The 27695-nt window shown below is 47.2% G+C and overlaps 1 protein-coding gene and 1 long non-coding RNA gene across 8 annotated transcripts in view; both read right to left on the bottom strand.

Annotated features, from left to right (window-relative positions):
• Positions 1-780: 780 nt before the first annotated feature.
• The window catches only part of ccser2a (coiled-coil serine-rich protein 2a), a 58704-nt gene continuing 31789 nt past the window's right edge, over positions 781-27695 (bottom strand). For 4 of the 7 annotated variants that reach the window (XM_064316752.1, XM_064316748.1, XM_064316749.1 and 1 more), the window contains exons 8-10: positions 27110-27199; positions 25169-25282; positions 781-7418 (exon numbers count right to left, since the gene is read on the bottom strand). In XM_064316752.1, coding sequence (XP_064172822.1) covers positions 6816-7418; positions 25169-25282; positions 27110-27199 — 807 coding nt within the window. In that variant the 3' untranslated portion in view covers positions 781-6815. Of the gene's footprint in view, positions 7419-14907; positions 14948-18308; positions 18391-25168; positions 25283-27109; positions 27200-27695 lie in introns of all 7 variants that reach the window. The other 3 variants (XM_064316754.1, XM_064316755.1, XM_064316751.1) reach the window with 3 other exon arrangements.
• LOC135244456 (uncharacterized) lies at positions 17114-18302 on the bottom strand. Its single transcript, XR_010326969.1, has 2 exons — positions 17359-18302; positions 17114-17265 (listed from the first exon to the last, which is right to left on the bottom strand). It is a non-coding gene; the product is annotated as an uncharacterized LOC135244456 (long non-coding RNA).

Below are 27695 nucleotides of genomic sequence, written 5' to 3'. Positions count from 1 at the left end.
ATGCAAAAATGCATGACATGGTACTATGATTAAAAAAAAGAACTTGAGCACACATTTCAGATAACTGTAACAAGTCACGCATACATTTTGCATGCAATTATTCTCATCGCTCAGGAATTCTAAAAAACATAATGTTTTTGTTTGTTATGAACATCTGTGCAGTGGGAGATTCTGGGGACCCTGATAATCAATCCCAGATATCAGCCGCAGAAACAAGCTGGGATACTTATTCTGTCACATTAAAGTTCAAAGGATAACAACATATAAATGCAAAGGTGGCCTAGACAAGGTAAAAACACAAACATTACTGTACACTGACCAGATGGCTGACTTTATATTCTTAACACTGAAAAGCCTGTCTGTCAGATTGTAGAAGTTCTACCAAGAGTTTCTTCCACCCATGAACTCAGCCCTCTCATTTCACTAATTGATTCTACTTACTGGTTGAATAATTGAGCTAATTAACAAATCCAGGTGATTGGAACAAAATACTGGGGAGGACTTCTAATTTCTGAGTGAAAATAAGGGGATAATTGGCATCTGGTTAGTCCACAGTAATATCTGTGGTAATAATAATTAGGAGAAGGAAAACAGCTGTTTTCTCAATGATTTCTCTTTCTCCATTTCTTCTGCTTGTGAGTCTGAAACCCTTCGGCCATAACCAGATTTTTCATTAATGTGATGTATTTCCACAGCCACTCAAATGAGTGGCTCTCACTACATCATAGCACATGACTCACAGAGGCAAGATGAATACAAAATGGCAGCCAACACAGCGAGTTTGGTGCAGTGATCTTTATTAAGGTCTCAAACAGATCCAAACCAACAGGCAAATTTCCTAGATCAAACCACAGTCCGCTGTGTTTTATCCTCCTTTTCATGTAAAGTGCATCTCTGATTAAATCCGTTCAGTTCATTTTTTATATACAATTTTGCAATAATTATATTACACATACAGTGTAGACACATTAATAATTATATAACAGTATATCCTCAATTCTTACAATATTGCACAAATTATACAATAGAAAGACACGTGAGACTGCAGCAGGATCTTGTGTAAGGTTGATGAACAGGAAAAATGACGTACTCCCTAAATGCAGTAATACAGTATGGGATCAGCAGGGGTGCGATATTCTAAGCTGCTAAAGCATTTACGGAGGATTAGAACATCTCGGCTGGATGTGGAGGTTGCGTGTTGCGAGTGTGTGAATCTGACAGTTCTCTATGTGTGAGCCATGAGCACCTGTGTTAGCCCTGAGAGCGTGAGGACTCAATAACATTGAAGCGAAGCATTGTGGGAACCGGACACAGTATCTTAACCCAGTACTGCCTTAACGTGTTTTACACGTCACAGACCGGAACAGGACCCGCTCACCCCAAGCAACCCTTTCCCCTTCTTCTCTCTGTAAACCTTAAAACATGAATCCATATTAATAAGCTCCGTGCTGATAGAGAATGCATACAACCTGCGGCCCTCCCCTCTGACTCTGTAATAAAGCTGTGGCTACACTGGCACAGGAGCACATTGCTGTCTGCCAGACACAGGGGCACACCAGTCCGGGCCGGTTGCCCACGGCTACGGTGTGACTGACAGGCTCGGGGGCGGGGTCAAGCCACACACGCTGGGCTAAATGAACGAGAAAAACAAAGAAGCTGGCGAGGAGCATTGCATGATGGGGCCTCCTGCTGCTTCAGGTGTTGCATTTAACCGGACAGTTTGGCTGCTTTCTCTCTAGTTTAAATGGGAGGGAAAAAGCAACCGCACATCGCGGGGGAAATAAGAAGGGTGTGAATCTCACGCTGGGATCGGACGAGGAGAAGCAAGAGATTCATTCGGATGACGGAACGTCTCTGGCACAGTCGGGGCTGTCTGATGTCACCTGACCTCTTTCTGATGGAAACTTCCGCACCCACTCCTACACATACACACATACACACACGCACACGCACACAGGTACACTCGCACACATACACACACAGCAGGATGTGTAAAACCCAAGCTGAGCTCATTTATCACCTTTTTGGGCCAGTCAGCAGGCGTGTGGGTGCCCCCTGCAGGGCGGGGATAATGGAACGCTACAGCCGTCTCATCATCAGAGCCACCATAACCCACAGCTGCCCTCCAGCTCATGGTGTCTGCCCCCTCCCAGTCCAGGCCCGCCCCCTTTCAGTGCAGGCCCGCCCCCAGCACATGCAGACCCGCCCCCTCCCCATGTTGAGTTTAACACCAAGTTCAAATCAGCCTGGGATTGGAACACTGAGTTATGCATATAACATCTGAGTAAATATCTTTTCATATTGAACAATATATCCAGCACGAATGGAAATGGAATTGCAATTACTCAATATTTCAAGTTCCATTTGATGTTCAAAAATGAAATTTCACCATTTTCTGTTTTAGCTAAATACAGTACATAAACTCTTGTGACATGGTGTGACCCTAATATACATCTTTCCATGCATATAGATACTGCAGCATGCCTATAGTATATGAATCTTAATATTGCACATGTCTATTTCAGATACTTTTTAATTAGCTGGATTTGGCAATTACCGATTAATTATATGATTTGCTTGACAGTTAACATTTACCAGAGTAGTCAATTAGAACAGGATCAGAATATTTCCTAAGAAAATGGCAGGATACAAAAGTGATTATGTATGTTTATGCGAATAGAAAGATGCAGTCGCTAAAGGTTTACCTGAGATAGTTTTGTTAGTATCTGTCACTGCTTATACCGGCAATATGAATAACTGTAGATCAAAAAGTTTTGTTCAGTAATAGTGTATTATTTATGGAGCACACAAGAACAAAATGGTGTTATAAAAATACTTAATTCCAATGCCACAAACACCCTCCCAACCTCAGTCTTTCATGCATAGCTTCACAAAAGTAACTGTCAAACTTAATCTTCAACTACAATCTGAGCTGGAACAGAAACCAGAGCACACACAGTGCATCTCCAGGACAAGGATTTAAAAGCACTGCTTGAAGGTCTCTGTTCTCATCCCTATCCCTGTCCCCTGCATTAATGTCAAATCTCACCGTGGCTTCACAGAAACACTTTAACACTGAGTCATAATCATATCTTCCTCAACCAGTTTATTAAACAGTTCTGTAAATGCCACCCAAAATGTGCAAAGATTACATAGCAAAGAGGTACTTCTCATTCATTAGATCAACGAGAACCCACCCTTTCCTACACACATGTAAACCTAGCATTCTTGCCATTAAGAATGAAACACACACACGCACATGCACAGGCAGGCACGCACGCACACACACACACACACACACATACACTGCAGGTCTCCACAGTCTGACACTTGGCAGGAAGGCTACCCAACACCGGTCTCAAACCACCATATTGAAAACAGCTTCGCACATATCCGATTGTAATTTCTTTATGAACTCGTCTGGGCAGAAACATCTGATCCAAAAACTCTTTTCAGAGCCTTGCACCACAAATGAGTGGCCTGGCATTGTAAAATAAAACGTAAACCAGACCAAAGATTCTATATTATACATGCATTTCTACAGGAAAGACTGACTCCATTTTAGAGCAAGAAAGCAAAACATATAAATACATAATTTAAATAATAAATAAAACTAGTTTCACTTAAAATTTTGGAAAATAACTGGATGATCTCATTTTTGTCAGCCTCGGGCCTAGGAAATATGGCCTGTATTTTCACAGGATCCTGACCGTTCCTTTTACAGTAACTCAGAGCTACACAAAGCCATGATTAAATCAAGGGCCTTCTAATAGTGCTACACTCACAGCTGAGGAAAATATAATTCCACAAAATAAAGTTTCTCTTTCCTCGCAAATTTTCATGTCTCATAATAACTTATGCAACTTTAAAAACAAACTTCACGACTTGAAACAAGAAGAAAATAAATTCAGGGCAAGTGGAAGAGGATTGTGGGAGAAGTGCTTGATGCGTGGGGGAGAAGGCAGGGATCCCCAGGGCCGCATCCTTAAAAGCGGGCTTGGGGAGATTCGGGGAGGCGCGGCCCCTCCCAGAGGAGGCCCGGAGTGCTCCTTCATCCCCCTCGCTTAATTGCTCCTCCTAACGGCTCCCTGAAGCCGACTCTGCTAAACAGGGTCTCCCCTCCGCACTGTCAGCTACGCCGGCGTGCCGACACCAGGGAGTCAGCGAGCGCACGCGGGGCTGGACGCGCTCGCCGTGTGGCCCGGAGAGCGCTCAGAAGGAAGCGCGCCTCGGGCCGGAGGCGGAGCCGAAGGGGATTCACGGCGCGGTGGAGACGCCAGCGGCGGTCAGTTGGGTTTGAGAGCTTTCGGAGACGTCGGTGGTGACAGAGAGGCGGAGAGGAGGAACGGCGAAAGCCGGCTCCCCGTTCCCTCCGGAGGTCCGAGTATCCCATCAGGCCCTGCGCGGTAACCGCTACCCTGCGCCCCGTGCAAAGAGCGCTGCAGTATTTGCAGGATTTGGGCGTGGTGTCGCTGACCTGGGCGAGCGAGGGAGTTTTAAACGCGGTGAGCGAGCCGTGGCTGCTCCACTTGAGGGCCCACTGTACCCGCGCCGGAGAGCCAGCTTCTCAAAAGCGCTCGCTCATTGGGATGTGAGCCGCAGCCTCTCTGCAGAGAGGAGAGAGAGGCGCGGGCCTCCGCTTTACTCCACCGCGGTCTTCAAATGGCGGAATGAGAGTAAAATCACCCCTAAACGCGCAGCGGCTCCCGAACGCCCTCATCCGAGACGGAGAGCTCGCGAAACGGAGCGGACGCCATTCAGCCGAGCGATCTGCCACTCAGCCCCTCCATGCGGGCTCTGCGACTCTCAGCACCCTTTAAAGGATAAACGTCAGGCGTTTCCAAAATTATTTCACTGCTACGGTTGTCAAATTCTGATACTTTCTGACACGCGATGCTTTATAAATATTTTGCGTCCCCACGCACTCGCTCCTGTCCATAAACGGTAGTCACCACTAACTCCTGGTACGGAGCTACATGTGAAAGTCTGCAAGCTCATAATTAAAGCAACTACCGTCCCCCGATTTCATAGTAAATGACAGGTGGCACACATTGTTCTTGATCTGTAACATTTCTCATGCTTTCAAGATTGAAGAAATTCCTAATTTTCAGGGACAGAGAGCCATCAGTCCCATGTGTCACAACCTGTCCAGGGTGAAAATATTTCCAGACTTTCAGGACCGTAGTAGTCCTGGGTACTGGTGGTGAGATCCAAGCTGGAAATAATAGAGGGGGGGGGGGCTTACCTAACTGATCATTGTCCTCCAGCACAATCTACAATTAAGAAATTAATTGGGCAAATAAAATCAATACCAATTAGGCCATTTATGCGAGCGGTAGCGATCTTTTACTTCGCATTACACGTTTGGCCTTTGCCAGAATCCACTCATCTGAGGTTGCAAATGAACGGCCTCTGTTCCCCACACCCGGGGAATACTGATGATTTAAAGATCTTAAACAATTCCACAGAAGCACAGATGGGCTGTTCTCCCCCTCGTCTTTACTGCACACTGTGCTGACAACCAACACGCTAGTCAGCAGGGTTTCATCTTTTCACATTAGCCATGTTATTTTCAACAATTGCATATATTTTTATTTTAAATTAATCTTATAACCTATAAAAAGACAAGAAGGGGAAGGTTACTGGTGACAGAGTATAAGTAAACCTGGCATTACCTGTCAGTGGATGTCACTATTCACTATTGGCAGCCTGTTAAACCAGGTGTAATGAATGAAAACAAGTTGAGAGGGGTGAACATCGGCCCCCCTCCACCCCCTCCTCACCTGGGACAGGTGTGTTTTCCAGGGCCTGTTCTCTGGCTCTCTGGCCTCAGAGGGGCTGTGGTGTGGGAGCACGTGGTCTGGTGGTGGTACAGAGGAACAGGACGTCCCGCTCGGGCGAGCGAGGGAGGGCGCGAGTCGCCATCGCGCTCGTCGCGGGGAGTCTGCACCGCTGTCCCCTCCAGGAGGACGCCAGCGCTCCGACGGCAGGGTTGCCAGGTGGGACACACTTCAGGTGAGAGACTGCCTGGCAGGTCTGACGCTGTGCAGCGACAGGGCCCAGGGAGGGTCTTAAAACGGAAAGCCAAAGAGAGGCCCGCGCCTCTTCTCTCCGCAGCCCTGGATTAAGGACTCATTTGTGTGCAAATCAAGCACCCTGCTGGGAGCTCTTTCACCACTCTGAATCCCCTCGTGATACCCGCGGTCTTATCTAGCCATTCCTTCCAAAACTCTTCAGTCTCAGGAAGAGAGCGACAACCTGCGTTCTCCGCCAGAGTAAATTCAATTTCTTACAGCTCCTGTGTTTGCACAGGGGTTAGGGTTGCTTCTGTATGAGACGTCGACAGGGAGGAACCCCCGCCTGTGACTGACAGGTCAAAAGCCTGGCTGTGAAGTGAATGCAGAGCAGAGTGGGATTTAAACCGAAACAGTGTTAATCTACCGTGCTCAGCTGTATTTAAACTGAAACAGTGTTAATCTACCGTGCTCAGCTGTACTTAAACAGAAATAGTGTTAAGCTACACTGCTTAGCTGCTGATTGGCTGTGTCCGGTGACCACATGTGCTCTCTGCAACCCACCTGGGACAGGTGCTCTAAATCCAACCCGACCAGCACCCTTCACACAAATGGCATGTGTGTGTGTGTTTGTGTGTGAGTGTGCGTGTGTGTGTCTGTGTGTGGGTGTTTGTGTGTGTGTGAGTTTGTGCGTGTGTGTGTGTGTGTGTGTGTGTGTGTGCGCGCATGTGTGTGCGTGTGTGTGCGCGTGAGCATGTGCATGTGTGTTTATGTGCGTGTGCGAGTGTGAGTGTGTGTGCATCAGGGGATCTTTGGTGTGGGAAGACGCAAGTGGCTCGGGGTAACTAAACCTCTGGTGTTGGGCAGACAGCACTGGGATTCTCTGGAACCTTCCGGGTGCGTTTGGGACGGAACTTGTCCGAATCGGGCACGGGGCAGGGAGGGGCTGAAGCAGGGCAGACCCCTGGAGGGAGGCGGCAGAGTTTTGGGCTCTTCACCCCTACCCTCCGACCTGCCCCGGGTTACTCCGGCGCCCTCTGGTGGTGGGGCGCGGAGAGGAGCCCTCCTGTGGAGGCGGGGGGTCCACGGGACGCGGGAGGGGGAACCACGCTCTGCTGAGATGCTGCGGGCTGCAGCGAGCGAGAGCCGGGCCCCTGAGGCCCCGGGGGGGTCCCCCGTTTCTCCAGTTTTGAGGTGCGGCCCCTGGAGCAGGTTCTCGGCTTCCGCCCGCCCAGCTGGCGAGGCGTCGGGTCTGGGCTGAGGGCGTGGCCGGCCCCGGGGCGGGGTGTTGTCACGGGCGATGGAGGCGGGCTCACAGCGGTCCTCTGAGGGGGCTGAGCTTGCTAGTCTTTGCGGGGTGTGGGGATCGCTGGGGCAGTGCTTGGCAGGCTGTAGTATTTGAGGCTGAAGCAGAAGAAAGAAAAATGAATTATTTAACATTCCTTATTCACATCCTCACCTGTGTCACCAGCAGGTCCGTACTGCCAGAGTCCGCTCTGCACCCACACATACACACACATTACCCAGCATCCAATATGAAAATGGAACGGTGCAATATCCTCTAAATGTACGGCCTTTTATAGTTTATGCTATATATAGTGTGATATCTGAAAGAAGCAATCATTTTTCTGCCTCGTATCTTCATGATATATTTACTGTACGTTTCACTTCTGCTGGGGCGGCGCAGTAGCCATGTCTGAACAGTAATTCACAAAGATAGTTCAGTAACTCCCCATTATCACACAATGCTGCACTCTGTACAGTCATTCCTCATTAAGACACACAGAAGCAGTGTTCATTAACTCCTCATTAACACAGAGCAGCAGTGCAGCTCCCTAACTCCTCAACACACAGAACAGCAGCGTTCAGTAACTCCTCATTAACACACAGGGCAGCAGTGTTCAGTAACTCCTCATTAACACACAGGGCAGCAGTGTTCAGTAACTCCTCATTAACACACAATGCTGCAGTGTGCAGTAACTCGTCATTAACACACAGGGCAGCAGTGTTCAGTAACTCCTCATTAACCCACAGAGCAGCAGTTTTCAGTAAATTCTCATTAACAAACACAGCAGCAGTGTTCAGTAACTCCTCATTACCAAACAGCAGCAGTGTTCAGTAAATCCTCATTAACACACAGACCAGCAGTGCTCATTGCAGGGGTGTCCATCTCTGTCTGAGCTGCTACACAAGCAAAGGAAGGAGGGTGGAGCTCATAAAGGGCGGGGCATTACACACAAATGTCTAGTCAACCATTGTTCACTGAGTGATAAAGGACAGAGTGAACCGGCATCAACTCAATGAACCAGGCCAAGCCAAACTCCTGAGAACTCGGACTCGCTTCCACCCAATTACCGAAAGGCCACCCCTAATGGACAGGTTGAGGGGGACTCAAAAGCGCTCTGACATTTAGTGTACAGGGTCACACAGAGACTCCTGATGTGGTGCACTTCAAAGGGAATAATCCCAGCAGACCACTCTTGTCTATTTGCCAGAACTGTGAGTGGGGAAGGTAGCACCCCTGTAGGAACACTGAGGGTATTGTGCAGGAGAGGAGACAGCCTGGGCCCTGTGTTCTGTTCTGGTACCAGTCATTGGGTGATACTGGCTCAACAGGTGACATTAAACATGACAGCTTTACCACCAAAAACACCGACTCAACTGAATGCTCACAGCTCCAGACAACACATGAGTTTCATATTTCTGCTTCTGTTTCTCTAGTCTTCCGTTCAGTCAAATCTAAGATCTGATTGGCTCTTTGAGCTCCACTTCCCAGACTGTTTCCAGAGTTGCTTGAAAACAAACAGACAGGGGCGCATTATAGGTAACACTGACCCAGGAGATTCTGGGAGCACAGGTAAGCGTGTTTAAGGCCTCAAATATATTTTTTAGCATCTGTACTATGGAATTCACAGTCTTGACTTAGTTTTTCCACAATTTTAAATGAGTAATCACATGTTTTCAAAAGTTCCTATGGCTTCAATTACGTTTTAGGGCTCAACTTAGGGTTAGGGTTATGAAAACGATAAGTCTGAGGGTCGAGGCAAGTTTACGGCTGTGTTCAGCAGGTTAAAGAAAGGTTAGGACATTGGTTCTTTTTTGATTTTGGACGAGCCAAAAATTTTGTATATACTAGTACAGGTACCTATGACCATACCAAGATATGGAATATATACATATTTGTTCAGGGAAAACATTTTTTTTTTAAGGCCTCAAATATATTTTTTAGCATTTGTACTATGGAATTCACAGTCTTGACTTAGTTTTTCCACAATTTTAAATGAGTAATCACATGTTTTCAAAAGTTCCTATGGCTTCAATTACGTTTTAGGGCTCAACTTAGGGTTAGGGTTATGAAAACGATAAGTCTGAGGGTCGAGGCAAGTTTACGGCTGTGTTCAGCAGGTTAAAGAAAGGTTAGGACATTGGTTCTTTTTTGAATTTTGGACGAGCCAAAAATTTTGTATATACTAGTATAGGACCTATGACCATACCAAGATATGGAATATATACATATTTTTTCAAGGAAAACATTTTTTTTAAGGCCTCATATATATTTTTTAGCATTTGTACTATGGAATTCACAGTCTTGACTTAGTTTTTCCACAATTTTAAATGAGTAATCACATGTTTTCAAAAGTTCCTATGGCTTCAATTACGTTTTAGGGCTCAACTTAGGGTTAGGGTTATGAAAACGATAAGTCTGAGGGTCGAGGCAAGTTTACAGCTGTGTTCAGCAGGTTAAAGAAAGGTTAGGACATTGGTTCTTTTTTGATTTTGGACGAGCCAAAAATTTTGTATATACTAGTACAGGTACCTATGACCATACCAAGATATGGAATATATACATATTTTTTCAGGGAAAACATTTTTTTTTAAGGCCTCATATATTTTTTAGCATTTGTACTACGGAATTCACAGTCTTGACTTAGTTTTTCCACAATTTTAAATGAGTAATCACATGTTTTCAAAAGTTCCTATGGCTTCAATTACGTTTTAGGGCTCAACTTAGGGTTAGGGTTATGAAAACGATAAGTCTGAGGGTCGAGGCAAGTTTACGGCTGTGTTCAGCAGGTTAAAGAAAGGTTAGGACATTGGTTCTTTTTTGATTTTGGACGAGCCAAAAATTTTGTATATACTAGTACAGGTACCTATGACCATACCAAGATATGGAATATATACATATTTTTTCAGGGAAAACATTTTTTTTTAAGGCCTCATATATATTTTTTAGCATTTGTACTACGGAATTCACAGTCTTGACTTAGTTTTTCCACAATTTTAAATGAGTAATCACATGTTTTCAAAAGTTCCTATGGCTTCAATTACGTTTTAGGGCTCAACTTAGGGTTAGGGTTATGAAAACGATAAGTCTGAGGGTCGAGGCAAGTTTACGGCTGTGTTCAGCAGGTTAAAGAAAGGTTAGGACATTGGTTCTTTTTTGATTTTGGACGAGCCAAAAATTTTGTATATACTAGTATAGGTACCTATGACCATAACAAGATATGGAATATATACATATTTTTCAGGGAAAACATTTTTTTTTAAGGCCTCAAATATATTTTTTAGCATTTGTACTATGGAATTCACAGTCTTGACTTAGTTTTTCCACAATTTTAAATGAGTAATCACATGTTTTCAAAAGTTCCTATGGCTTCAATTACGTTTAGGGCTGCAACTTAGGGTTAGGGTTATGAAAACGATAAGTCTGAGGGTCGAGGCAAGTTTACGGCTGTGTTCAGCAGGTTAAAGAAAGGTTAGGACATTGGTTCTTTTTTGATTTTGGACGAGCCAAAAATTTTGTATATACTAGCATAGGTACCTATGACCATAACAAGATATGGAAAATATACATATTTTTTCAGGGAAAATTTTTTTTTCTAAGGCCTCAAATATATTTTTTAGCATTTGTACTATGGAATTCACAGTCTTGACTAAGTTTTTCCACAATTTTAAACGAGTAATCACATGTTTTCAAAAGTTCCTATGGCTTCAATTACTTTTTAGGGCTCAACTTAGGGTTAGGGTTATGAAAACGATAAGTCTGAGGGTCGAGGCAAGTTTACGGCTGTGTTCAGCAGGTTAAAGAAAGGTTAGGACATTGTTCTTTTTTGATTTTGGACGAGCCAAAATTTTGTATATACTAGTATATGACCTATGACCATAACAGATATGGAATATATACATATTTTTTCAGGGAAAACATTTTTTTTTTTAAGCCTCAAATATATTTTTAGCATTTGTACTATGGAATTCACAGTCTTGACTAAGTTTTTCCACAATTTTAAATGAGTAATCACATGTTTTCAAAAGTTCCTATGGCTTCAATTACGTTTTAGGGCTCAACTTAGGGTTAGGGTTATGAAAACGATAAGTCTGAGGGTCGAGGCAAGTTTACGGCTGTGTTCAGCAGGTTAAAGAAAGGTTAGGACATTGGTTCTTTTTTGATTTTGGACGAGCCAAAAATTTTGTATATACTAGTATAGGTACCTATGACCATAACAAGATATGGAATATATACATATTTTTTCAGGGAAAACATTTTTTTTTAACCCTCTGGGGCCGAGAGCTCCGCCAGCGGAGCTCGACAAGATGAAATTAACTTTCGTTTCTATTTGGATGATTAACTTCACGTGCTGTTATCATACAGACGCAAGAAAAACAGACAGAAACCTTAGAATCGCGACTTTCCAATGCGCCCATTGGCAAATAATATAAATTGTTTTAAATGTTCCAAATTTGATTAATTAGATCATGTATGCTTCGCTAAACTTTACTCATTACTATGTGAATTTCGCTCAGCAGGAAGTCCGCCCAAATCGCATTCACATGTTAACAACATTATAATTACTCTCCATAGAAGGAGACTAAAGGAGGGGCGATGCAGATCCATGTGAGAAATGCCAAGTTGCGAAAGCGGATAGATGTCACAGAGTGTCGCCTAATTCACTTCTTGTGAGGTGAAATTTCGTTTAATTTTGGAAAATGGTCCGTCCGGAAGCCGACACTGATGAAGAGCGTGTGTCATTTCGAACAGCGAACTGATCCAGCTGAGGATCAACTTCATGCGTAAGTATATTTCTTATGATCATATTGGTAAATATGTGTACTGTATTGCAACGTATCTGTGTGTTTGTAGGAATATCCAGCAATGTGTGCGTTTGTAAATTCCCACACTACGAACGATTCGAACTATTGCATCTCAAATTTATAGGCTAGGCTCTCTGCGTCTGGTTGTGTTAGAAGTATCAGGTAGACTGTATGTTTTTCGATCATATGCGTAATAAATAGCTCATGCCTGGCGTGTAGTGGCGTGGCTAGGATTCTAAAACTGATGTCCTTGCACAATCGATATTAGCATACTCTAAGTAAGTTCGGGAAATAGCAATAAAATAACCACTTAGCTAAACAGACCTAGGCTAGTTCAGATTGAGGCATTGTTATTGATGAGTTGCGTGTAGTTTAGTTGGAATATCACTGTTTATTTAGTTAAGCTAATGTTTTTTCATGATAGCTTGCATTATTTGTAAATGTGTGCTGTATTACATTCTCTGTGTGTTTGTAGGAATATTCACTAATATGTGTGCTTGTAAATTCCCACACTACGAATGATTCTAACCATTGCTTCTCAAAATTATAGGCTACCTCTCTGCGTCTGGTTGTGTTTGTTTGGTTCTTTGTTTGTATATGATGTCATATTTCATAAATTTTGTTTTCATTAGTTAGTGGTTTGTCCCTTTTTTGTAAAGCACATTTAATTTTCACCTGTTGAAGGAAATGTGCTATATAAATAAAGTTTGATTTGATTTCACATTTCCTAACAATTTTGTTTTTATTATATTTGCAGAGATGTTGATCAGGAAACACGGCCTAGTTCACCACTAGCTAAGAGGCCAGGCAGACGTTGCAAGAGTACACCAGTCTCATCTCATCTTCCATGCAGTTTACTTCAATAAATGTTCTAAAATCAAAAGTTGTCTTTGTTTCTGTCTTCTAAATGGCTCACTGAGTCTTTGTCTTAGTGGTGGGGTACCCTTAGACCCCAGAGAGTTAAACCCACCACACAGCCACCTGCAGCTGAACAAGCCCAGCCTTGCCTGGGCCACAGCTCCACCTACTGGTCAGCACTGCAACTGCAGCATTTCCTCACAGCCCAATCTTTCCTTCCTTTAGCTGAATCCAGCAGCTGTCCTCTTTTCCTTAAACTCCGCTCTTCCTTCCTGTCAGCAGGGCGGGTGGAGGTGCGGGAAGGGAGTGTGGAGAGGTAGGGGGGCGGGGCCGGCGAAGCCAAAGCTTTTCTGACGAGTGCTTCCTTTCCGGGTCTTTCCGGAGAGCCGGGGTGGGTGCGGTCGCGGGGGTGCGGTCACGGCGGTGCGGTCGCGGGGGTGCGGTCGCGGGGGTGCGGTCACGGCGGTGCGGTCACGGGGGTGCGGTCGCAGTGATGCGAGGCTGTGAGAAGGGGCCCCTGATGAGGGTTTGGTAATTAACCGACAGCTCGAGGGACTGAGACCGAGGCTGCTGTGCAGCTGATGACCGGTTCTGAGAAGGGGGTCACCTTGGTCCGCACGCCCCCCCCCCCCACGGGCAGAGAAGCGTCGTCGTGACGCAGGCCGTCTCCCGGGCGACCGTATCGCACCTCTCCACAAGCCTCTCCCGGCGTGCAGACGACTCCCGTTTTAACTCCTTTAAAATCGGCCCCCAAACGCAGAAGCATTTCACCACAGCGGACATCCGAAGGCAATCTGGACGATGCACGCGGCACTAGAACTAACTGTGATGACGATTAAAAAAAAAACAAACAAACAAAAAGGATTAAAAGAAACAATAATCCCTTTCATTGCGAGGCACTGGAGTCGAGCGCGAGCGGTTGTGATGAACCTGTGGGGAGTGTCTGTTCCCCGGGGGAGCAGAGCTGCTCTCCACGCTGTGTGTTTGTGCGGGCCCGGCCGCTTTCAGCGCACGGCTCGTAAAAGAGGCAGCCGAAGGAACGCGGCGGCGAGGGGATCCGTCGCGTCGCGGGTCGCCGAGCACGCCTCGCTCAGCCTTCGCTAAAAACGATCCGCGCTTTTATCGCGCCGCGCCGCGCGGTCTGCGGCTGCAGCCGAGACGAAGAAATTACGCTCGGTTCTTCAGAGATCACCTTCGCCGCGGCGTTAGGAATATTTCCAAAGACAGAGCTTGCCGTTGGTGTTCATTACCGATTTAATTGGTATTTAGGCAAACATTCAGCTAGTTCAATTTAAATTGGATTCATATGGCAAGCCGGGCTGTAAAATCGACAGAATATAATGCAATGAGTAAGATGATGGCACTTTGTGCCGTGTGAACGGACACAGAACACTGCGCAGAGACTCCACCAGGGCACGAGAGACCTTCCCTTCACTGATGGGTAAAACTGCACTTAGAAGCACTGTGTGCATCCACTGTAAATCACCCAGAGAGAGAGAGAGAGAGAGAGAGGGAGAGAGTGAGAGAGAGAGAGAGAGAAAGAGAGAGATAGAGTGCAAGCGAGAGAGAGACAGAGAGAGAGAGAGAGATAACTGAAGAGATGCAATAAAGGGCAAGAAGAAAACAAAATGAAAGGATGAAGAATGTACCCAGGCTGCAGTCGTTAAGGTGCCTGAACTGAAGAATAGAAGTGAAGAAAAGAAGAGCAGCACAAAAGACAGAAATGACTGACAGAAGCCAATACATGACACACCTGCACTGTACCTGAACACAAGAGAACTGCAAGACATTCAGGTGCATCAGAAAGCAAAATCACAAAACACACTGCGCATGCAGTCTCACACACACACACACACACCCAGGCCATGCGGCAGGCGTTGGACGGCGCATGCGTCATCGTGCAGGAGGGGGCGGGAACGTTAGAGAATCTGAAAGAGTACCGTACCACGCTTTATCGCGGAAGTAATGCACTAGCTGTTCCACTCCTTGCCAAGGGCATTATGGGGCAAGCAGAAGGAGAAAAACAAGGACAAATACAGTCACACACAGACACAGGCGCCATGAGACAGACACACTGACAGGACACACAGACCAGGGAGAGAGAACTGAGCCCATTCTGCCACACACACACACACACATAAAAACACACGCACGCACACGCACACACGCACGCACGCACGCACGCACGCACACGCATACGCACGCACACACACGCAAACACACACATGCACGCGCACACATGTACACACACACGCAGTCTCTCACAAATACATGTAATGTTTCTCTCTCTCTCTCGCTCACACACACACACACACACACACACACAAATAATCACTCTCTCTCTCTCACACACACACACACACACACACACACACACACACTAGGATACAGACACAAGCATGCATACACTCACTCACAGAGCTGGATAAATCGGTTGCCTCTGATACAGCAGATCACTCAGTTCTTTGTTCTAACTTTGTGAAATCCCTTCCAGTTGTTATGCTTGTTTACCCTCTTACCTTACTGAACCTTCTCTAGCGTACGAGTTTTCACAGCTTATCTCATTAGGAGTGCCCCAAGGCTCAGTTCTGGGTCCATTGCTATTTTTTTGTACATACACCCACTCTATAGGTCAATGGCTCTCATGGCTTGTATCACTGTTTGCAGTAATTTACCTTCTTCTTTCAAGAATCTCCTCCTGGGTGCTGATCGACTGTCTTTAATTGCCCTACCAATCTCTTTCTGATACATCGTCCCATTCAGCTGGCCTCTTGCCATAAACGAATGTGAAGTGAACATGAGTTTGGACCTTCTACTGAACACTAACATTGTTCTTAGACATCTCACTGTCCAGCCTTGGGTTATTTCACGCCTTGAATATTATACGAGTGCTATACCAAAAAACATGTTAATCAATCCAATTAATCAGCTAATGCTTTGATCATTAAGCAAATTACTCTCGGCTTCAAGTCAACAACACTGCCCGCATCAAAAATGAAATCAATTACCAACTCAACAGCAGTCTGGATTGCATTAAATGGCTGAGTAATTACCATGGCTGAGGATAGGGACTAAAATCAGCCTTACAGCTAGCCTGGATTCCACGGAATATTTATATTAATATCAATATTTAATTAACTGATTTAAAGTTTCCAGAGTGATCTAACAATTAATTCACATAATGAAGGAAGAATGAACAAAATAATTATTTTAATCAGCTGGCAGCATAGTAGCAAGTAATTAGCCATTTGCTGAGCCTCCCGTCATATTGCCTGCCCTCTTCATCCGTTACAGACCACTACAGCTCGCCAGGGCCTTCCCTTTCTTTACCGCCATGGTTCCCATCATGCTCTACCACATGCTGCTTCGGTTCCCTTCATAGCTGTTGTTCTTGCTGACAGAATAGGATAACAGTGACGAGGAGGGGATGGGAATAGAGCCAGATAGTCTGAAGCAATGAGCCTTCAGTCTGCATCTGATGATGGCAAAGGATTCTGCTGTTTTGACCAGAGTGGGAGGCTCAATTCACCACTGGGGGGGGGGGGGGGCAGCATAGACACTGAAGAGTGACCATTTGAGAGGGGGCGTTTGGGGGATACGCGCTCTGAAGATAATGACTGAGCCTAGATGGTTATCAAAGTCATCATGAAACCCTCCAGTTCTGATTTTCACCCACCCCCACACACACACACACGCACACAAACACAAGCGCACACCCACACACACACGCGCGCACACACGCACGCACACACACGCCATGCACTCATACACCTGCCATGCACACACACACACACACGAACGTGCACACACACACCCACACACACACGCACACACACGCAGTGCACACACACACACACACACACACACGCAGTGCACACATGCACAGACACACACACACACACACAGCAATGCTTGTTTCTGAGTGTGTGGACAGTGTGTTAGCATGGTTCAAAGCCATTAGACATGACTGTTAATGAAGTTTCTCCTCAGCCCATGGATCGAAACTATAACTGCAGTCTGCAGCAAACATTCACAGTATATACTGTTGCTCGACTGCAGGTAACATCTTAAAACAGTCCTGCAGACCTTTGAGAATTTTCTGGAGGCATCTGGTCTACACTGCAGGAATCTGGCAGATGTTTTTTTAAACATCTGCCTTGTAAGTGTGTTTAACATGATAAGCAAATGGCACTACAGCTAAGCAAAGCTAACAAATAAATGCCATCGTTCCTCAAGATTCACACTGTTATGGACAGTGACTGTAGTCTGGCTAAAGGCTAAAACCAGGCCAGGCCCTATCGACCTGGCTTTGAGTATGGCCATGCTAAGCTAACAGGCGGCCTATGACTGCTTTAGTAGGCTCAGTAAAGCTAAAACCAGGCCAGGCCCTATTGACCTGCCTTTGAGTATGGCCATCATGCTAAAGGCTAAAACCAGGCCAGGCCCTATCGACCTGGCTTTGAGTATGGTCATAATGCTAAAGGCTAAAACCAGGCCAGGCCCTATCGACCTGCCTTTGAGTATAACCGTAAGGCTACAGCCCAAAATAAGGCCAGGGCCTATTGACCTGAGTTAGGCTGAGTAATGTTCTGAATCCAAACAGCACCACAATAAAGGCATAATGTATAATCTGTGGAGTTACAAGCTGTTCACATCCGCCCATGACAAGGCCGACTGCAGAGCCCATAAATTCCGCGCTCCGTCGGCGGGTGATGGACTGGCGCTCTGCTCCGGGACTGACGGATCGTCCCGGCTCGCTCCTGCCTGCTCGGGAATGAGGAGGTTCCCTCTTCAGTCAGGGGAAGGACACCGGTCACCTTCCGTTTGGATTTAACTGTCCGAGGCTCGGGTTCGAACCCAGTTCCCTAACCTCTGCTCCACCCTGCCCCCGGGCTCTGAGACAGGGGGGATAAACTGAAAGTGGCGTAGCGGCCCATACTGCTGCACTGGGGTACAATGCAGAACGAGAAAGACTAAATCTCACTGACAACTCACAACGCCTCCGTCCCGGCATTGAACAAAGGGGTTGTCATAAAAAAGGGGAATATGTATGCTTATCATTGACATGTATTATTGTTATTATTATTTTTATTATTATTTTCTTATAAACACAGTGTGGGGGGGGTTTCAATACTCGATCAGTCAACGACTGACAGGAAGATGATGAATTAATCCTATTCTGTATTTCCACCGAAGCAGTTCATTTTAAAGCCGGCTGCACATCTGACATATCTCGAGGCTATAGCATAGCGCCCGGTTGTCATGTCAACGGGAGGAGAGGATGGAGAAAGGGAGCAGGGAGAGAGGGGGGGGGGAAGCGTTTGGGGTTTGGGGTTAGTGACTCACTCTGTCTGCGGTGAGCCAGGCTGGCCCGCGGTGTCCCGGGACACAGGCCCTGGCGGGGGGAGGAGGGGGCAGGCAGCGCACCCTGTGCAGAGAGAATGCAGAAGACAGAGCATGACACGCGCCAGCACACGGACAGGTTAGTGGCACACGCACAATGGCAGCCCTGCGGAGAGGACATATCAGCACACGCACACACACACGCATGCATGCACGCGCTCACACGTGCACATACACATGGACACACACGCACACATGCACATACATACGTGCACACGCACACAGGCACGCACACACGCACATACACATGCACATGCGCAAACGCACATACACAAGCATGCACGCACACACACAAGCATGCACATGCGCGCACACACACACACATACACAAGCACATGGACACGTGCACATGCACACACACATGCACACACACATGCACATACATACATACATACATACATACATACATGCATGCATACACCATACCAAGGTCAGATACGCATTTGTTTTGATTCAAATACTTTTCTACGCTTTACTGATCATGTCTAGTATATTGGAACCAATGAAATAGTCTCAAAAATTGCAAACCCCACCTTCTGGTCATATTGGCAGGCTCAATTACACCAGGCAATATCAACAGAGCACAGAAAAGTATTTGAATCCAAAACAAATACGTATTTGATCCAGGTCTGCCATGCACACACACACTCACACGCAAATACACAAGCATGCACACACAAGCAGCCACACACACATGCGCACACACACACCAGCAAATGCACAAGCCTGCACACGCACATGCAGGCACAACCACACACACACAAATGCACAAAAGCACATGCACACGCACACACACACACACACACAAGCATGCACACGCACATGCACACACACACACACACACAGACATTCACACAAGCAGACACACATGCAGGGGCACATACACAAACATATGCACATATGCACACACATACATGTGCACACACACACACTTGCACGCGTGCACACGTACATGCACACACACACACACACACACACACACAAATCAGCAAATACGACAAGGACACAACCCCATACACCCAGCGAAAGGGATCATCGGTCGGCCGGAGCCGGGAGAATCCCGGGGAAGGATTCCGTTTGTTCAGTCTTCCTCCCCCAGGGCAGGACGGCGGGACGGCGGGACGGCGGGACGGCGGTGCGAGGCGCTTAATATCCGCCCCGCAGACTGAGGCATAGAGCCGCTCCGCTATCAGCAGCGCACCCCGTCAATAACACCCAGCGGCCGGACCGCTGTTCCCCAGCGCCGCCGCCGCCGCCAGCCAGCCCCGCCCCACCCACGGCGCGCGCCTTATTGGAAAATGGCCCTGTTTGCCGCTGTGACAGAGATGACAATCAACAAGTAATCTCTCCTCTGGATGTTTTGTCAGCTTCTTAAATTGACCAAATCTGCTCCGTGAGAGTGGAGGTGGCGGGTGCGGTGGGTAGGGGGGGTGCGGCGGGCAGGGGGGGCTAGCGGTGGGGAGGTGGGGGTGCGGTGGGTGGGGGGGGCTGGGACGGGGACGGGTGGGGAGGGGGACGGAGGAGGAGCTCCCTGAAGAGCCCAGGCTATTTCCCACCTCCTCGACCCGTCACCCGAGACCGGGAACGGGATCCGACGCCTCCCTGTACAACACAATTACATTCAACACGCTCCCCTCCTCCTCAGGAGCTGGTAGCCATGGTGTCATGTGCAGGGAGTGGGCTTTGAAGGGGGGGGGGGGGGGGGCATGTGCAATGAACAGAAAGCCCCCACTCACTTCAGCGACAGGCAGACAGTGATTGAGCTGTCAACGGCGCTTTCAAACTCCCCTCCCCCACGGACAACGTGTAAAAAGCTTTAATATTAGGACACATTCCAGCCTGGCCCTACTGTTACCACCACAGCTGTCCTGCATTTTTACCAGGTCATAGTCACTGATATACCGTACAATCAAATTACACAGGCAAAACAAAACATTAGACCCAAATAGGACGGAGTGTAGCACAGTGGGTAAGGAACTGGGCTTGTAACCGAAAGGTCGCCGGTTCGATTCCCGGGTAAGGACACTGCCGTTGTACCCTTGAGCAAGGTACTTAACCTGCATTGCTTCAGTATATATCCAGCTGTATAAATGGATACAATGTAAAATGCTATGTAAAAAAGTTGTGTAAGTCGCTCTGGATAAGAGCGTCTGCTAAATGCCTGTAATGTAATGTAATGAAAAATAATTCAACCGTTAAACAGTAATGCCCCAGTTGAGATTTGAACCCGTAACCTGTTGCTGACACGCTCGGTTTCCGTAAAGACTATATTGCGACACCCAACAACCCCTCCCCCCATTTTCTGCAGCTTAACGTAAATGAATTCCAAAAATGATGAATCTCTGAAATTTACGACTCTCCTGCTTCATCACCAGGTCTGCAGGCTGTCAGTCACTCCAATCAACACACCAGCAGTAAAGGATGGGCCAGGGAAAAATAAATAAATAAATAAACTGTCCAGATGGGTAGATTCACAGCAAATAAGCAGACTGTAACCCTCTGAATGAGAAAGAGGGGTGCAGTCAGCTATGAGGTAAAGCTGGACTCACTGACTCGCACCGGAATCAAGCTTTGACCCGGCTCATGTCCAGGTTTGTGCTCAGATTGAAGCTTGTTGGGAACATGGACACTGGGCTTTGAATTCTGATCTCAACTGCGTATGGAGATATTAGCGCTGTGACACAGGACAGTGCGCGACACCTAACCTCATCAGACACGCTAACCTGGGACCGCTAAGCACCAGCACTGCTAAGCACCAGCCCCGCTAACCACTAGCTCCACTAAGCGCTAGCCCCGCTAAGCACCAGCTCCACTAAGCACCAGCTTCACTAAGCTCTAGCTCCACTAAGCACCAGGTCCACTAAGCGCTAGCCCCGCTAAGCACCAGCACCGCTAACCACTAGCTCCACTAAGCGCTAGCCCCGCTAAGCACCAGCTCCACTAAGCACCAGGTCCACTAAGCGCTAGCCCTGCTAAGCACCAGCACTGCTAAGCACTAGCTCCGCTAACCACTAGCCCCGCTAAGCACCAGCACTGCTAACCACTAGCTCCGTTAAGCATCAGCTCCGCTAAGCACTAGCTCCACTAAGCGCTAGCCCCGCTAACCACTAGCTCCACTAAGCGCTAGCCCCGCTAACCACCAGCTCCGCTAAGCACCAGCCCCGCTAACCACTAGCTCCGCTAAGCACCAGCACTGCTAAGCACTAGCTCCGCTAACCACCAGCCCTGCTAAGCACCAGCTCCAATAAGCTCTAGCCCCACTAAGCACCAGCTCCACTAAGAACCAGCTTCACTAAGCTCTAGCCCCACTAAGCACCAGCTCCACTACCCGCTAGTCCCGCTAAGCACCAGGTCCGCTAAGCCGATCTATGTTTCTGCTCACCGGACAAAGCCCTGTGAGCCCAGCTCCTGCTCTAAACCCTGCATACAGGCATCACACTCAGTCCCATCAGGCAGGGGACAGACTGGCCTCTCCCCCTCTCAAAGAGCAGAGCACAGGGGAGAAAGGGAGGGGGAAAAGAGGACAGAAAGTGAGGGAAAGGATGAGAGATATATAGAGTGAGAAATTGGAGAGAGACCAAGAGAGAAAAAGGGTGGAAGAGACAGAGAGAGAAGCAGGGAGCGAGGGAGAAAGTGGGAGCGAGAGAGAAGATAAGAGTGTGAGGGAGAGATCAAACAGAATTACAGGTAATGCCCAGAGAGACGCTGTGAAAAACACAGCTCTGACGCTTTAGAGAAAGAGTTTGGGGGGTGCTCTCACCGCAATTCAGTATATTACACAGCACACTGTTTATATTACACAGTACACTGTTTATATTACACAGTATACTGTTTATATTACACAGCACACTGTTTATATTACACAGTATACTGTTTATATTACACAGCACACTGTTTATATTACACAGCACACTGTTTATATAAACAGTATACTGTGTAATATAAACAGTGTGCTGTGTAATATAAACAGTGTGCTGTGTAATATAAACAGTTTCTGGCCTGTTTCTGCGGTTATTTTCCCTTATCTAAGACAGTCATTCGCACATTACCTTCCCTCTGTGAGCAGACGCGTGCTGCAGACTGAGCAGCCATTTCTGAGAGGCTGTACGTGCGTTTCCCTTCCACTGTTTCTGCTTAACGCAAGAGGACAAAATGGCTGCACTGAAAGCAGGTGAAGTCCAAGCCCGGTTAAGGGGCTGTGGCACTTCAGCTCCTGGGCACCATTACAGGACGGGGCGGGGCTGGGCTCCCTCTCTGGCACCCAAAACAGGCCCTGGGCATCGCTCCTCGGCGTAGTGCGAGAGAACTTTACTGCCCCCTTCAGGCGTACGCGAGGACTCCCTAACAATCCGAGCCCTCCGGGGTAAGGAAAATAAATTAGTAAATAAAAACTTCCTTCGAAAATCAATAAAAACAGATGTGAGCACAATCAAAGCAACAGATGAGGCGCAGTAAAGCGGACCCGCGCTCGAGATTAAGCATGCAGGTCCGCTGCTTCTCTGTTAATAACACAGTGTGTGTTCGGAGCAAAGCTTTGATAAAAATCAATACGTGTGCGCGCACGAAGCAGAGCCTTTTTAAGAAGCAAGCGGGACGGATGCCTTTCCTCGGCGAAACGCGCTGCCCATTCGCCGCGGTGCACCCGACCAATTTCTGTTCCGGCACCGCCGCTTTGGCGTCCGACGACACGTCGGCTGCGTCCACCGATCACCGACCGGCCTCGACGCTGGGCTCCGCCCCCCCGCAGGCTAATATCTCGTCATCAGCGCCGTGGCATCTGATTCACGCCGCCCCCTGGCCAGGGTGCAGCGGCACAGTCGCAGAACTGGGCTTGTAGCTCGGTCCGCAGTTTCAATTCCCAGACGAGACCCTGACGTCGCACGCCTCAGCGAAAACGCTCGGGCTGAATAGCGTCGGTAAAAATATCCGGCCGTATAAAAGAGACTGTGTGCCTAAAATATAAGTAGAGGAAGTCGCTCGGGATAAGAGCAGCTGCTAAACGCTGAAAGGTAAAATATAATTGAATACGTTTTTTTTTTTAGAAAAGGGTAATTGTATCGCAGCAGTTCCTGTCGCGCTGGGAACAGCTTGTCCTGAAAACAGGCAGACAGTAGAGTCTCTGCCTTCTCAAACACGCAGTCCATCGATGCTGTCCTAACTCCAGAATACAACGTGTTCTGTGGTGTCAATTCATGAAAATACAACACATTCCATTTACCTTAATTACGTATTGCAGGGAAAACAGCTGGAATTCAAGGGCAGTATGGATGATCTTGGTGTCACGGTATGTTATAACCTGAGACAGAATATTAGAAGTACTTGATTGATGGCTGAGACATTGGGGTCAGAGGGAGTGATCCATCTTCTGTTAAACTCAGTCTGCGGCATAATGCAAGAACCTTCCCATATCGAGCTCTCACACTGCTTTCCCCTTCAGAACAGTAAGGTTTACTTGTACAAACAGGGGAGGATCAACTCACAACGGAACACGTCTGCTGTCAGGTTTACATGGGTGTGCAAAATTACATATCAGCACACCGGATGTGTGTGTCTATGGACTGCACAACATACATACCGCTTAATTTGTACATTTTTCTAGCCAAGCGAGCAACCTTCGAAAAGTCCTCTGAGAATGAACCTACTCTGTATTTGCTGAACATTTATGTAACCCTTTGCTAAGCACAAATCGTGAAAAGTTTTTGAAAAACACCAGTTCATTTCAGCTATTCAAAGTCACAGACAATCAAGATACTATAACACTTAGAAGCACTTAGACCAGATGCTCATTCTGCCAAATTCACACTTCCTTAAGATTATAAACAGTCTGGTATCCATTTTCCTTTCCAAAGAAAAGTTGCGGTGAGTAGAAACAGCTGGCCGGGTTTTTCACTGGAGCTGAACTCAAACGAACTCTTACAGGAGACACAGACAGAACTCTACACACCTGCTGTAAATCAAAATAACTCATACAGGAGACGCAGACAGGACTGTACACACCTGCTGTAAATCAAACTAACTCATACAGAAGGACACACAGACAGGATTCTACACACTGGCTGTAAATCAAACTAACTCATATAGGAGATACAGACAGAACTGTACACACCTGCTGTAAATCAAAATAACTCATACAGGAGACACAGAGAGGACTCTACAAACCTGCTGTAAATCAAAATAACTCATACAGGAGACACAGAGAGGACTCTACAAACCTGCTGTAAATCAAAATAACTTATACAGAAGGACACACAGACAGGATTCTACACACCTGCTCCAAATCAAAATAACTCATACAGGAGACACAGAGAGGACTCTACAAACCTGCTGTAAATCAAAATAACTTATACAGAAGGACACACAGACAGGATTCTACACACCTGCTCCAAATCAAACTAACTCATACAGGACACACAGAGAGGACTGTACACTCCTGTAAATCAAACTAACTCATACAGAATGACACACAGACAGGACTGCACACACACCAGCCGCAAGCCCCTATGATCTGCAACCACTTGTGCAGGTAGCACTGTTAATACCTGTGACAACTAATCAGCAGACAAGAAACAACACAGTGCCGTTTTACATGTGTATTCAGCATTATCATCTGCATATTGCTACAGAGCTCAGGTATACATATTTCATAAGAACAAACAAACAATATATCCAAATGGCCAACGGTCAGGAACAAGTGCCGAAGTCAGTAAAAAGCAAACACAGGAGGAGAAGTCGGGGCAGGCTGTTCGAGGCAGGGAAAAGACGTCATTCCTACGGGAACAGAAGGTACTAGAAGCATAACTCACAGCATGGCCTCTCCACGGAGTCTGTGTGGCCTTGTCATGATGCAGTCTCCGCTCTCCCCTGGACACTGGCGCCCTCTGCTGGCACTGGCACCTCACGGCATGGACGGGCACAGACTGTGGAAAGGGAAAGGGAACGGCTTGGTTTTTAAAATTATTTCTGTATCTACTCCTTACACAAAAATACCGCACTGTTGGGTGAGTTCTGAAAGCCAGCGTGCGCAGATGCAGACGAGCGTTGTGGTTTCGCTGGTGGGCGCGCCCGTTAGCGCGTTTGTGTGCATAAGCTAATCGCCTCAGACGCGTTCGGCAGCTGCGCTGGGACATGCGACGGACGCAGGAAACCCTGCGTAGAGGCACTCCTGAGAAACCGCAGCGAGGCTTATCTATTAGATCCCCAATTAGCTTCAGAGACGCACTGATGTGTCATTATTCCTGAGGTTCTGCTGCATTAGCACAGCGATACGGGAAAGAGAGGATCAGATAAAAACTAGTGCGGAAATCTAATGAGATAATAAGCCGCAGGCGGTGACAAATCTGCAGACACGCACGCGTGCACGCACATTCAGATTTCCTCAAAGGACAACCAGACCACAAACAAGAAAAGCTTGTTTAATAATATTTCATAATTCAAAAAAGCTGTAACAAAGGTCAATTTGTAACATTATCAGCCAAAGGCCATGTGCAACATTACATCTGTCACATCTACACCTATCCCTGTCACATCTACATCCATCCCTGTCACATTCACATCTATCTGTCATATCTTCATCTACCCCGTCACATCCACATCTACTTCTTTCACATTCACATCTGTATCTGTCACATCCACATCTACCCATCACATCCACATCTATCTCTGTCACATCCACATCTGTCACATCTTCATCTACCCCTGTCACATCCACATCTATATCTGGCATATTCACATCTATATCTGTCACATCCACATCTACCCGTTACATCCACATCTATATGTCACATTCACATCTGTCATATCCGCATCCACCCATCACATCCACATCTATCTCTGTCACATCCACATCTACATATGTCACATTCATATCTATGTGTGTCACATTAGCAACTTTCATATCCACATTTACCTCTGGCACATCTATATCTGTCACATCCACATCTGTCACATCCACAGTTTCTGCCAGAGTGGCGCATCAGAGCTGAGCCGGATGCAGCTCCAGCCGCCAGCGCCCAGCTGGCTAATTTTAGCGCCCGCGCCAGAGAGCGGGGACGCGTAATAAAGGTGTTAATTTTTAAACGCTGACAGAAAAACTTCCACTGCGACTACGGCGCAGACATAATTACACACTGTTAACACCCTCGGCCGATAAACGGCCCCTCTGTACGGAGCTCGGGGCCATTATGCGCACGGCGCTCCGGCTCCCAGACTTATTTACCCCATCAGAAAGGACACAGTCCTATATCATCACGCAGCAAATGAATTGGAAAATTGAAGCGTGGGGAGACGGATTCACGGAGCAGGTAATTCACCCCCCGCCGCCGAGCCCTGCGTTAGGGAAGCCAGCAGAACGTCTTCGTATTTAGATCCGTCGTGCAGAATCAGCATACGCCCACGCCGCCACGCTTTACTCTCCTAACTTCTGTTCAAAAGAAGGCAAATGTGACTTTGGGTACGCTGTTCTTCAGTGAAAGAAACCACATAAAAATGTTGGAATGTTGATTTAGCTACAGCGGCGTAACTTGCAGGTGTTCGCACATCTTAATTTAACATGGGGGTCGCTCATAAAACAAGTAGAACGCTAAATGAGACAGCAATTACAGCCTGCCCTGGAAAAGCGAATGCGGCGGCGGGAGAGACTACACGCGTGTGTGAGGAACGGTCACGCGTGTGTGAGGAACCGCGTACGAGCGCGCGGTCCGGCGCAGGGGGGCGAGGCGAAGGGCGGAATGTTCCGGGTCGCTCACCGCCTGCTGGGTCAGCTGAGCGATGGCTTTGTCCTTCCTCTTCAGCTCCTCCCTCAGCTCCTGCACCTCCCTGGTCAGCTCCTCCACCTGCTCGAGACGGGAGCGGCGCCTCCGTCAGAGAGACCGCCTCTCGACCCCGCCCACATCCCTAATTCTTACGTGCAAGGGATGAGGAGGGCAACGGGAAATCGAAAGGTCTCAGCCAATCAAAAACTGCCAGAAACCATGTCACATAGGTCTCAGCCAATCCCAGTAAAAGACTCATTAGCGGTTAGCAGCATAGGTTAATGATCTGTTCTGGGATTGTTCTTTTCTCCCTGAGTAAAAGGAACCAGTGCTGCTTCAGTGAATAATGAGATGTGCAGAAGAGTTAAGAGACTCCACTCCATTTTACTTTTTTTTCTCACTTGGGACTTGACCCAGGCTGGTGGTACTAACATCAGCATTGCTGTGATTGCCTTTATTACCTGCTTGTTTCCCATGATGCAGCCTGTGATAAAGACAGCTCCATGTCATGCCCTGCGCAACAGGAGATTTAATGTTTGATCTGAGCAAACATCGTGTTATCCTTTCTTCCTCAGAAAAT

The sequence above is a fragment of the Anguilla rostrata genome, chromosome 18, assembly GCF_018555375.3.
Source record: "Anguilla rostrata isolate EN2019 chromosome 18, ASM1855537v3, whole genome shotgun sequence".
In the NCBI taxonomy this organism is placed as follows: Eukaryota; Metazoa; Chordata; class Actinopteri; order Anguilliformes; family Anguillidae; genus Anguilla; species Anguilla rostrata.
Note: the sequence above shows the minus strand (reverse complement) of the source record. Positions and strands in the feature narration are given on the sequence as shown.